General features: G+C 59.3%; 1 protein-coding gene across 3 annotated transcripts in view; it reads right to left on the bottom strand.

Moving 5' to 3' along the window:
- Positions 1-331: 331 nt before the first annotated feature.
- The window catches only part of GRM4 (glutamate metabotropic receptor 4), a 111,066-nt gene continuing 98,232 nt past the window's right edge, over positions 332-13,165 (bottom strand). For 2 of the 3 annotated variants that reach the window (XM_027126791.1, XM_027126789.1), the window contains 2 exons: positions 7,262-7,508; positions 332-1,198 (listed from right to left, as the gene is read on the bottom strand). In XM_027126791.1, the coding sequence (XP_026982592.1) occupies positions 1,149-1,198; positions 7,262-7,508 (297 nt within the window). In that variant the 3' untranslated portion in view covers positions 332-1,148. The remainder of the gene's footprint in view (positions 1,199-7,261; positions 7,509-13,165) is intronic. The other variant, XM_027126790.1, reaches the window with a different exon arrangement.

The following is a 13,165-nucleotide window of genomic DNA, read 5'->3' on the forward strand; positions in this document are numbered from 1 at the left end:
GGAGTACCAGGGGCTGATTTCTGGAACCTCCCACAGTGTCCTGGCCCCTCCCTGCCCAAGGACTCTCCAAGACCCCACCCGATGCCAGCCCAGGGAGCAGCCTCCACTGCCCCCAAGCCCTATGTCCCTATCAGCCATTTCCTCCTTCCCGCTAACTCCAGGCTCTCCAGCTTTAGGCTGAGCCGGGGGTCCCACCGCAGGACCCTCAGTGGATGTGGAGCCAGGGTGCAAAACCATGTGTTTACTTTTATTAGAAATGTTCTTGGTATAAAAACAATCATGCGCTACACATTGTCATCAATAACCATCACCAAACACCCAGGCACTGAACTCCGTGTCATCGGCAGGAGGGGCAGGCGGGCAGGACACGTGGCAGACGGGCGGGGGTAGGTGGGCAAGCTGCGGGCCATAGGGACACACACAGAGGCCACCAGGAGGACGCAGCACTTTGCAAGACACTCGAGATTTGTTTTAGTTTTGGCTTTTTTGTGTTTTGATTTTTTTTTTTCCTTTTTTCTCTTTTGTGACATGTGAGATTTGGTGAATTAGGAAAAGATGGCAGGGAGAGAGAACAAAGGTTGGATGTAAATGAAGGTGAGGAGGGGGCTGAGGACAGGAAACAAAAATGCACAAGAGGAGAGACCCGGGTGGAGCACAAGAGAAAAGACAGGAGAAAGCTGGAGACGGCAGAGAAAAGGCAGAGACAGAAAGAAAGAAGATACAGAAAAAGCAGACAGACACAGAGAGAACAGGTGATACAAAGAGAGAAGAGAAAATAAAGACAGGGATGGAGACAGACTGAGAAGGTCACCAATAGGATGGAGAGAGATGAGGGAGAGAGAAAACCAGCGCGGGGGGGCCTCCTGTGGTTTGGGGCTGGGAGGGGCTTTGGTCCAGGACACAGGGTCTTGGGGTGGCCTGAAGCTTCCCCGGCCCCTCATCCTCCTCCTGTCACCAGCCCGGCTTGCCCAGGCAGCCCAACAGTGACCGCTGGGGGCTGTGCTATCTTCAGCACCAAGCCACGTCCGTGGGTGCCCACGGGCAGTTAGGACATCAGCTGGGCCCCCCTGCAGCGGTGGGGGGCCCTGGCCCGATGCACCATCCACAAGGGTCTGTTCTGCTCCTCCTGTGCAGCTCCGGTGGCCTAGCTAGATTGCATGGTTGGTGTAGGCGACGTAGGTCTGTTTGGTGGCCAGCGCTGGAAGGAGAGAGACGGGGGGAGAAGGAGTCAGGAACTGTCTTCTTCCAACGCCCCTTCCACAGGGGTGTGGCCCTGCCCACTCATCAAGTTCGGACCCCTGAACTGTGTGCGTCCCCATGGCCCGCAGCTTGCCCACCTACCCATCGCCAGACCGGAGCAGGGTCCCACCCCGCCCCTCGCATCGCTTCCCCCAGACTCATCCCACCCACACCCACACCTGGGCTGCTGGCCGGGAGGGCCCTTCCCTCTTCACTTCGTCCCTCTAGGAGCACTGCCTCCCGACCCCAACCCTCTGTGAGTGTCACACCCCACAGAGTCCCTGCCACCTCCTGACTCCACCACACTTTAATAGAATCGTTTTTATTTGTGATATACAGTCTTCAAGTATAATCAAGGGGGAGTTTTTCAGAAGTTCAACACACACTCTGGAAGAGCACGTGTGAAGAATATACGTAGATGGCAGCCTAGCGGAAGTGAGTGGAAAATAGGGACAGAGGAGATAAATAATGGAACCAGAGAGGGGTCTTGCGAGGCTAGAAACTGAGGCGTATGACTGATTCGGCCCTCTCCCCATGCCCAAGGGAAACGGAAGTCCTCCAGGGCCCCTCAGGCCTCCGTGCAGCCACGTTTCCCATTTCTGGGTGTCCTGACTCGCCTCAGTCTTGAGCCTCTCTTATCTGCACCCAACACCCTGGCCCCTGCTCATCCCCACTGGGACCAGGGTTGCCTCTCTGGGTGTCTCCCTTCCCCACCACAGCCAGGTGACAACGTCAGCTCCCCTGGGCAGCACGAGTGCCCCCACCTCCACCCCGCCGGGGTTCACGCCTCACGGCAGCCTCGCAAGGAGGCCAGATAAGCAGCACCCCCACTTAACAATTGAGCTGAGGCCAGAGGGGTGAGGAGTCCAGCCAGGTCCTGGTTTTTGTCCTGTCCTGCCAGGGTTCAGGGTCTCCCTCTGTGGCCTGGGGACAGCTCAGTGAGAGTAACTGAGGCTGGTCTGCTGGTGCTGAGAGAGAAGACTAGACGGGGGAAAGCGTTGGTGCCCTTGGCCATAAAACTGCCTTGACTCCATCAGGATCCTGACAGCTCAGAAAAGAGGGTACATCTGCCAGGTGCAGCCAGGGGTGTCTGCCTGGAGAAGGTGACACGGAGGGGAGCAGTGTGGTGGGCTGCACGCTGAACACCCCCAACCCTCTTTCCCCATTTTTCACTGCCAAGTTAAGGACCGCATTTCCCAGACTCCCTTGCAGCCCCACGTGCCCCTGTGTGACTACATTCCTGTTACTGACAAGTGTCAAGGGCTGTGTGAAGCTTCCATGTCATCTGATTAAAATAGACTGTTTCCCCTGTACTTCCTCTCTTTTCCCTTCCAGGGCCAGAACAGACATATGAGGTCAACCAGCCTCGGCCACGATGATGAGGACAACCCTCTCGGAGCTGATGAAATGACAAAATGGAAGGAACCCGGGTCCCTGCACCTGCCCATTCCCCATGCACTACGCTATCAGAAAGAAACAAACATCTGTCTGATTTGAGCCACTCTGTCCTGGGGCCTCTTTGTCACACCAGCGTAACTAGAAGCCCACTCATACAGGTAGGACTGCTGTGTCACCCTCTCAGAGGGTCCCCCGATTGTGGGAAGAAGCAAAGTTGCCGGGGTGGGGTGAGCAGAGGGGACACCATGGGACCAGTGCAGAGGCATGAGGGTCAGAGTGCAGCTCAGCTAAAGGAAGAACTCTCTCCTGGCCTGAGCTGAGGGTGGAGTGGGTCGCTTTGTGCGGTAGGTGAGCTGAAATGTTCCCTGTCAGCAGAAATATTCAAGCGGAAGATGAACAGTCACTGGGCAGGGAAGTTTCACGTTTTAGGTGCCATCTGGACAGGTGCTACTGGAAGGAAATGGTGCCCACGACACACAAGACAACATGAAGGACACAGCACAGCGCCTTACAGTTTGTGAAGAATGCCCACCTTCATTTCTAAAATGGCCCAGGTCCCTCCAGGATGCTGGAGGACCAAGAGGGGAGAAGGAGCACAGACCGGGCACCATTAAGGAGGGGCCTGGGCTGGGGGGCACCAGGGGAAGAGAGCTGAGCGACAGGAGGCTGGGACCTGGGGGTGGCAGAAGGTGCTGAAAAGGAGGCGGAAGGTGGGAGACCAGGGCCTCAGCCTCCCTCTGTGACTTCAAGCAGCTCCTCCCCTGCCCTGCGAGGCTGTGGTCTCCCTGCCAGTAGCAGGAGGGGCGTAGCCCTTTGTGCCTAGACTTCTTTTCCTGTGGGGCTTTGGCCACCCCCACCTCTCCACCCCACTCTCTCCCGCACCACCAGAAAAAGAGCCGGCAGCTGGCTCTGTGAATCACGGGCCCGCAGGCCAGGCTGGTGAGAATCAATTCCCCAGGGCTCCATCACCCCTTGGGTGAACTGATAATTATTGAGTTTCTAAACCTGTAAACCTGTCAGCAGCTCCCGGCTCAGAGGTGAAGGAAAACCTCAGCAGCAGCAGCGGCAAAATCTCCACTGACTGCAGGGAAACGGGAGCCTGAGGGCGGCCACAGCGGCACCGAGAGCGGTAGGGACGAGAGAAAGCGGCGGGGAGGTGAGGGACAGCTGGGCCCCTCTTCTCCCTGAAACACCAGAGCTGCCTGCTCTAAAAAACCCAATCTGTAGGTTTCAGAACCTAGAAGCACACTGGGCCCTCAGCTATAAGCGAGGAGCCCCAGAGTCCTTCAGCAGAGCCTCAGTCTGACCGTCTGGAAAAGGGGAGCAATGATTCTGCCCGGGGCCCCCAGGAGCTGTGAGGCTTAAAAGGAAGAGTTCCGGCCAAGAGTCAGGACACCTGAGGTCCAGCCCTGCCCTCACTGGCGTAGGGGATCTCAGCACCTGCCACGCGGCCTTTGTAACAAATTGAACCTCTCGGAGCCTCAACTCGCTCATGTAAGATGGGGTGATCGTAAACCCTTAGCCGCTCTCAGCCGCGGCATGGCTAGAAATACTCTCTAAACCCTGCAGAATGGTAGGCGAAAGGGCAGGGCTGAATAACCAGTGATGAGGACAGGATGGGGACAGCGACACCCCAGGGGCAGCCTCGGCATGCGGGGAGGGGGAGGGTGTGGGCAGAGGGCCCCAATCCATCCCTCACCAACGACAGGCCCTGGCTGCTGGCTTTCAGTCCCCACCGCCTCAGATAACAATTAGCTGGGCAGCGGCAGGCACGAGCTGTCAGCCCCCATTTGTCGGCCCCATGTTTCCTTGCCTAATCTGCCTGCAATCGCGTCCCTGAATTATTTATTCTGTTGTTTGTTTAAAGATACGTGGCCTGCCAGGGACAGAGTGAAAAATGTCCCTGCTCCACGGGAGTGACACCTCCCTGCACCTCCCGCTCACACCCCCTCCATCTGGCTGTTCCCAGAATTAATCACCCAGCTCCTGCCCAGCGCCTCCACGGCCCCTGTTGTCACCGAGCTGAGACGGTGGGGGCAAGGGGCACTGGCCTCTGGTCCTCAGTGCAGGGGGCCATGGGGAGGGGCAGCTCTCACCCTTCCCTCACAGGAAGCAGGGGCTGGGAAGGCTGGGTCTCCCCTCGCCTGCACACACCTCCTTGTCCCCTGTCCCCAGGTGACCAGTCTGAGCAGAGGCAGAGGCAACAGTGTCAGTGAGGCGACATCAGCGCTCTCTGTGACAGCCCTGTCCCTGTGGTACCCTCTGGCCTGTCACAGCACCATGAGGGCCACCCTCTGGGGTCAGGGTGCTATCTCCTGTTAGATACCCATGGTCTCCAGAGGGCTGGTGTCCCACTCAGTCTCATGAGCCCTGGAGCAGAGTAGGGCCTGGAGGGATGGGACCCAGCAAGGGCGAGTCTCCGTGGGAAGGAGGAAATCTAAGTCAGGAGCTTGGGGCAGGGAGTGGCGAGGGGTCCGTGCCTAGGATAGAAGGGCCTGGTCAGGGGTGGCAGTGGGGGTTTCTGCACATCTGCGTGGACGAGAAAGGCCAGAGATGGGGAGGCCCACAAAGACACTGTCCCTTCCCATCGCAAGTAGAGGGCCCACCTGGCATCTGAAGGGAGCCCCAGGCTGTAGGTACAGGGAAGCTGGTGCTCTGGGAGGAAGAGCAGGACTGGAGAGAACCAGATGTCATCTGGTGGAGGGTGTGGCCAACAGAGTCATCAGGGGTGTCCATCAAAGGGGGGGTGGTGGTGCTGGAAGCCAGGTACACTGCTCAGCACAGAGAGAGAGGGAGGCCATATGAAGTCAGGGTCAAGGGAAAGACACTGGGTGGGGCCAGCCAGTCACCACCTTGCTATGTGACTTCAGGAGAGTCACTCACCCTCTCTGGGCCTCAGCTGGGGATCCAGCCCAATCTGGGCCTCACAGGACTGCTGTGAAGATCACTCACAGGGGAGGGAGCTCTGGGAAGTGAAAAATCCTGCTTGGATGTGGGAAGCTACTTTCCTCCTTTGCACGGCTGATATTCCTTCTACACGTGGGAATGATGTTGAGAATGGAAGATGCTTCACCCAGAGCCCCAGTGCGGGGAGCCTGTAAGAGGGGCTGTCCCAGTCCAAACACACCTGCGAGGGGAGGTCTCCTGTTTCTCCTGATCTCTTGGTGGGTGACAAAGGGGCTCCTCTCTGGAGCCTATGTTCACCAATGTCCCTCCTGCTGCCACCAACAGTGTCCACTTCTGGCCTTTCCCCCAGTACTAGAGGGAGAAAGCAGAGTGCTAACCCCAGGTGCCACCAGGATCTGAAACTCTCCTGGGGAGAGGGGCTCTTCTCCTCCTCCCCCACCAACGGAAGCCCCCCAAGACTATCAGAGAGCAGGGAGGCAGCAGGAGCTGCCATGTTAACCATTTGGACACTTACAGGGTGTCCAGGGAGGGAGTCAGGTGTGCAGTGGGGCAGGGTGACCATAGCAACCCCTCAACCCTGTCTACCTGGGAGCAACCAGAGGCCCATGGAGGCCCAGCCCACAGGTTGGAGGCCTCGGTCTCTGCTCAGAGGCAGCGGGGATACCACCTGCTGCTGTGTGGCCTGGGTGAGTCCCTCACCTTTCTGAGCCTCCCTTTCCTCACCTGTAGCAGCAAATAATTAAAGATCACTGCTTTCAAGGTTGCTGTGAAAATGAAAACTGATTCCTGGCAGGTGTGGCCCACAGTTGGGGTTCAAGAAATGGTCACCACTGTTACTGGTCCCCCAAGGCCTAACCTGCCCCTCACATGCCCTGCCCCTCTCTCCTCTCTGTCCCTTCTCGTCACACTGTGGGCTGGCTCCAGGGGGCACAGGAAGGTAAGCAAAGATGGTGGCCCTGCTCCCTCCTGTACACATCCCTCAACCACTGAGGGACCAAGTCCTGCACAGGCTTTGGGTCTGCCCCTCAGATGCTAAGGGTCCCACATCCTCCCCCAGCCCTCTCAAAGCACAACCCTCTACAGCTGAGGTCTCCTTGGACACCCCCCTGAGAACCACAGCTCTGCGGGCCCTCCTCCCGGCCCCAGCCCTTACTTACCCATCCCAGGGCCCGTATCCTGAGTCCCCATCTCTCAGGGTCCTGCCAGGGAGTGGCTGGGCAAAGCCAGCCGAGGGGTTTCAACTGCTCTGGCACCAGGGCCACAGCTCCCAGGCTACCAAAGGGCCCCAGAGCAGCGGCCCTCCAGACGATCCCTTCCCCAGGGAGACTGAAAGGGCACAGGCCCAGATGCGGACTCCAGGGCAGAGAAATCCCGAAGTCTCAGGTCACTCTGCCTGAACCGAGGCCCCCCCAACACCCCCCCACCCCACCCCCCGCCTCTCCCTAGGTAGGCAGGGATCCCTGGAAAGGAGAGGCTAGAGTGGAGCAGGGGGTGTGTGGAGCGGGACCTGGAGAGACCCCATTACCCGGACAGAGTGGGGCAGAGGGGGCCAAGCTACAGCCTCAAGCCTCGCCTCTGGGTGGGGACGGCTCACCTGCGGCCTCAGGGCTCTCCCAGTGCCCTCATTGGTCCAGACTTGGGGGGGGGCTGACCTTCTCCAGGAAGGGGACGGGGCCTGGGCGGGCTCAGGGGGAGAGGAGCGGGGCCAGGCACTCACCTGGAGCTTCCAGGTTCTCGCAGAGCTCGGACTTGGCCTCGCCGTTGGGCCGGAAGCTGCCCTTCTGCGTGAACTTGTTGGACATGGTGGCGGCGGTGACGACGGCTTTGAGGCTGCGCTTGCGCTTGGGCACGTTCTGCTCCGGGTGGAAGAGGATGATGTAGACCTTGGGCATGTAGAGCATCCCCAGGGACACCGAGGCGCTCAGACTCACCGAGACCGTCAGCGTCGTCGTCTGGATGTACAGCTGGGGGCGGGCCGGGGGCGGTGTCAGGGCGGGCTCCGCCCCGGCCTCTCGGGGGCCCTGTCTGAAGCCCACGCCCTAGACAGACACAGTTGGGTACAAACCCGGGGACCGCCCTGTGTCCCGCTGGCAGAAGGGAGTTGTGGTATAGAGCTGGGACTTTAGACCAGAACCCCTGGATTCAGCCCGGCTCACCACTGTCACTGTGTGGTCTGGGACAAGTCACATCCTTGGGCCTCAGTTTCCTCGGGTATAATATGGGCATGATAATTCTAGCCCTTTCCTCATAGGGCTGTTGTGAGTTTGAAATGACTTAATAAATGGCAAAAACATGTAAAATAATATTTGGCACATGGTCAGTGCACAGAAGTGTTCACCACTGTTATGTGCTATTGGGTAGAGGCCCCTGGGGAGGGGCCCTCAGGGGACAGCTGACCCTCCTTGGGGGAAGCGCCCCCTGCACAGGGCTAGGAGTGAGATAAACATCTGCCGGTGCCTTGTAGTAACTCCCAGTGGCCATGGCACAGCCCCTTGGCCAGGCCCCCCATTCAGTGACTGCCCCCCCACATGCCACCCTGTGCAGAGCAGGCCGCTGGCACAGGAGCTGTGGCCTGACCGTGATCCACTGACGGCAGCCCAGTCAAAGCTCATTTCACGCTCACTCACCAGCACTAACGTTGACAGATGTTTAGCAAAATGAAAGTCCATTAATCTCGGTGTCGGGTAATCCATTCTTCAATAGTGGGGCCTTCCAGGCAGGGCCCAACAATTCCCACCACCCTCGCCTGGGATGCCCTCCCCACCTCCTCCCTCCCTCTGGGTCCTCCAGGCCTCAGCTGCCCCTCTGGCCCCCTCAGCCAGCGTGGGGCCAGGGGAAGCCCAGGCTGTGGGCCCCAGGTCTGGGTATGGGAAAGCAGGAAATGCTCTGCCCCCAGATCTGCCGTTTCTGGGCCTGGGCCCCTCCCCAGGGGCCTGGCTAATGTACCACCTCCTCCAGGAAGCTCTCCCTGACTCTCAGCTCTAGCCAATCCCCCATGATAGCCTTCACTCCTTGCACCCAGTCCAGAAGTGGGGGACCGAGGTCTGGACTTGCCTCCTGAGGTCACAGGAGCCCTGAGCTCATCTGGAAGCCTCCCAAAAGGAGGGGCCAGGTCCTCCCATTCTCACATTCCTCCCCATCTCTCGCCCCTCTCATAAATACCTCATGACCTGGATCTGAAGGCCTTCATCCCAGCCACTCTTCCCCGGGTCTCCTTTGGGAGAGGGGCTGGAGAAGCTCTAGGGTCTGAGAGGAGAGGGGTGTGTGACACTGAGGAAGTCTCATCCCCTCTCCGGCCCTCAGTTTTCTCAACAGCGCAATGGGATAATAGCACCGACCTCACCCAAACCATGAGGCTACCCAAGTGCAGACTGTGAGGCCACATGAAACTTACAGGGCACCAGAGCAGGGTGTGGGGGAAGGAGGCTGGGAGTGTAGAGAGGCTGTTTCACTTGCCACCATTCAGAAAATGTCACAGGCCTGGGGAAATGAGAGCTTGTTTCCTAGTGAGCACACACCCCTCTGTCCTCACACGCAACCCACACTCTCACCAACAGGCACAGTGCTGCCGCCCGGCATGTGGACCGGGAGAGGTCATGACAAGCCAGTAGGAGGGTGCTGGCCACCTCTCCCACCCCCTGGATGGCACGGCGGGCCAGGGAGAAAGGAGTGAAGGGGGACAGTCTCCAGGATATCATAACAGGCCCTTGGAGAAGACAGTGGAAATCTGGGCTAAGCAAGGACGGGCTTGTTATCTGGGTCTTCACTATGGACTGGGGGTCCCGTGGGGACAAATGTGTCTCCCTCATTAGACTGGGGGTTTCCCAAGGGCAGGGGTGTCTCTCCTTTTGCACTGGGGGTTCTTGAGTATAAGGGTGTCTTTCCAGGGCAGATGTCCATCTTAGGTCTTTTGCCCCCAGCTTGTTGATGGGAAGGAGGTATGGTTGGGCCAATATGGGGATGGTGGGACAGGGGTCAAGTACCCTCTCTGGGCAGAGCGAGGCCTGCAGTGGACACAGCCCTACGTGGGGGTCAGGGGGCTGGGCTCCAGATTTCACTCTGCCCTGACTCACTGAGGGATGCTGAACCCCCTCCACCAATATAGGCAGAGTCCGCTCCGTGGGCACGCACGCTCAGTTTAACACCTTGCGGCCGCCAGCTTGAATCCTGAATAATTTTTGAACAAGGGGCCTGCGTTTTCATTTGGCTCCTGTCCCTGAAAACCATGGAGCCAGCCCCGAGCACAGGCCTCGGGGCTCTGTTCTAATCTGTTTTTCAGCCTAGGAGCCTTTCTGCACACAAAATACAAGGAGGGGTGTAAAGAGATCAAACTTGGACAAAGCTGCCCACCCCCGCGGGGGCCCCTCCCCGCCAGCATGGGCCCTGGGGGCTCCTCTAGCCATGCCCAGGCTGGGGGCGGCTGGCCCTGTGCACAGAAGTGGGGCTGCGCACCCCCAGCCCCTCTCCTTGCCCCAGGGTCTGGAGTTCTCACCCCACCACTGGCTCCAGCATTGTTCTGGGGCCCCCTGGGGTGAAGGTGCATGTCATCACCAGGAGGTGGTAGTGTGTTAACCCTGTCAGAGAAGCAGCGGTCCTCCGAAACCTCTAGCCTACAGGGATGGGGCCCAGGTGCAGATGCAGTTCTCGCACGGATGCACAGTAAGAGGCGGCTTCCAGGATATGATTTCACCTTCTCTCCCATCCACCCATCCTCCAGCCTGAACTGCCACCCTGCCTGCTCCCCTCTTGGACTTTGGTCAGGCCCTTGCTACACTCCGTCCTCTGCAAGGAATCCTGCCTTAGCCTCACGAGTCGCTGCTCCCCAGAGTGAAGCAGGTTGTCAGAGCTGGGCTTGATGGAAGAGGACAGAGGTCACCTGGGGTGGGGCAAAAGGCAAAGAAAGGAGCTGCTGTGGAGGTGGACAATGAAGTTTCTGTTTTGTGCTCGGTCTGGTGGGGGGCACGGAGGAGTCCGCCTGCTTCGTGTTTCTGCCCAGGCTGACCCTGGTGGGTCCTGAGATCCTCAGTCTAACAAACCAGACAAATGACCTTCCCCACAACCTGGCCGGCCTCTGAGGCCACGGCCCGCCCCAGCCTGGCTGAGCAGTTACCCCAACCGGTGGAGAGACGATGCCCCAGTCAGCTCAGGGTAATGGCACGCGGCTACACAGGTGAGCCCTGGAATTCCAGGCCAACGTGGGAGATCCAGTCACCTGCTCGCCAGAGCAACATGGACAGCTTCGCTCGGCGCCACCTGCAGCCTGAGGGACAGGCGGGGTTGCAAGCACGCGTGCGCACACACCAGGGCACGCATAGATGCTCACAAATCCACACTTATGTACCCATGCGCCTCTGCATTCACACACACACACCTGAACTCCCAGCCGCACACTACTACCTGACTCAGATACACCTGGGCTCTCACACACACACACACCCCTTCATGCACCTGGGTACACACACGTGTGCACACACACAGAGGCACTCAACACACCTGCACACATACTTGAACACACACATACACCTGTGCACACACAGACCTACACTCAAACATCTGCACATACACTGCTGAGCACGCACACTTCATCTGCACACCCAAATACATCCTAGCAGCCATGACCCCTCAGGGCACACCTGTCCATCCCCACTCAATCTGCACACACACACACACACACACACACACACACACACACACACACTGCCCATCCACTGCTCAGTGTGCACAGAAAGGCACACACACATTCTCTACACACACACTTCTGTACCCATAACACAACTCCCCATAGTAGCCCCACTCCACTCCATCTACACACACACACACACACACACACACACACACACACACACACGAGCACCCAGGACCCGGCAGTCACTGGGGCTGTTTGTAGCTCAGACATGACACAGCACAGATAGAGCCCCAGGGTTGCCTGAGCCTCTAAGAAGCCTGGTGGTCTGAACTGGAGGGACTTCAGAGCTCCCCTCCCCACCCTCGCCTCATTCAGAAGCCCAGAGAAGGAGGGGGCGTATCCCATGTTGACGCCATCAGGGGCAGAGCTGGGTCTCAGGACCATACGCTGGTGTGGGCCAGCCTGCTTTGCGACCCTGGGCAGGTCCCTCGCCCTCTCTGGGCCTCAGAGGAGATCATCTCAGAGGCCCCTTTTCATAATCTGTACTGAGAGGAGCCTCCTAAAAAGGGAGAAATCAGAGGTAGGTGGGGTGGCCTGGAGAGATGGGGGGAGGGTGCTGAGAGGGGGGCTGGGCCCCAGCGCCTGGAGGTGGGAGGGTCTGGTACCAGGATGACAGGGACCGTGCTGGGAGCAGCGTGCTGGCAGGCAGCCAGAGGAAGTTATGGGAAGGCAGAGCAAGGGCCTGAACCACCATGCTGTCGGCCACCTGGCTGTGCACCTTTACACCCTGAGGAGGCGAGGAAAGGGGCCTCCTGGGATTGTTGAGGGTAATGTCTCAAGCTGCCAGCTTCCTGGGGCGTGGGCGGCCTCCCCTGATGGCCCCATGGGCCCCCTGGGCGCTGCGGGGCGTGCGGGCCTCTGCCTGCGCCTGCCCTCAGCGGGGAAGGCCTCTCGCTGGCCTGCTGGGGGTGGAGACCCAGCCCACCGTGCGAGCTGTTCCTCAGTGGCAGTGGCTTTGGCTCAAGTGTGCAGGGTGGCCTGGAGCCAGGTCTGGTCTCAGACCTCGGGGCGCTCACTGCCAGCCTCAAGGTCTGCTTCTCAGAACCCCCAGCCTGCTGGGTCACCACTGGAAGACAGGCCACAGGCCTCTCTGCACCAGACCCAAGGGATTTGGGGTGGAGGGCGCAGCTCCTGCACTTGAGGAGCTGCTGGAGAAGGGGTGGGCCCCTACCAAGGAAGGCCCAGGGGGAGAGGCGCCCCAGAGCTGCAGGGAGTGGTGTGGGCTTGGGAGGGGCTCCTGAGTTAGACAGAGTAGGTTCAAGCAGTCCAGCCGTGCCTCCTGCTGGCTGTGTGACCTTAGACAAGTCACTTCACCTCTCTGTGCCTCCCCGTGCTCACCTGTAAGCAGGGATGGTGAATCCACCCGAGCCCACTGTTGTGGTGTCTGCTGACCACAGGTGAAGTGCCTAACCCAAGGCAAGCAGCCCTCGTGGGTGCTTTGACGGCCGCCTCACTGAGGCCAGGCATCTCTATTGGAGCTCACACCCAGGCTCACTCTAAGTGCTGCCCACAGGATGGCGACTCCCCCAGGTACAGATCTAAGCCAGCCCTCGTCCCTGAACCCCAGACCCACATAGTCAACCGCTGACTCAACAGCTGCCCTTGGACGTCTCACGGGCATCCCAAACTCAGCACCTCCAGAGGACTTCCGGATCTCCGCCCCCTATAGGCTCCGCTGCCGTCTCTACCCCGCCCCGCACCCCCCCACCCCAGTGCAGACACTCTTTCCTTCCCATCGCTCACACCAACGACTGTGGAGTCATCCTGACTCCCCCCTGTGCCTCTCATCCCACATGCACTCCATCGGAAACCCAGCCAGCGCCACCCCCTGACACAGCAGGAATCCCCCGCACCTCACCACTCCTGCTGCCAGCAGCTCCCTTCGGGATCATTACAACCACCTCCAGCAGGGCTCCACCCAGCAGCCAGAGGGAT

The sequence above is a fragment of the Aethalodelphis obliquidens genome, unplaced genomic scaffold, assembly GCF_003676395.1.
Source record: "Aethalodelphis obliquidens isolate GAN/ISIS:26980383/991018 unplaced genomic scaffold, ASM367639v1 scaffold31, whole genome shotgun sequence".
Classification (NCBI taxonomy): Eukaryota; Metazoa; Chordata; class Mammalia; order Artiodactyla; family Delphinidae; genus Aethalodelphis; species Aethalodelphis obliquidens.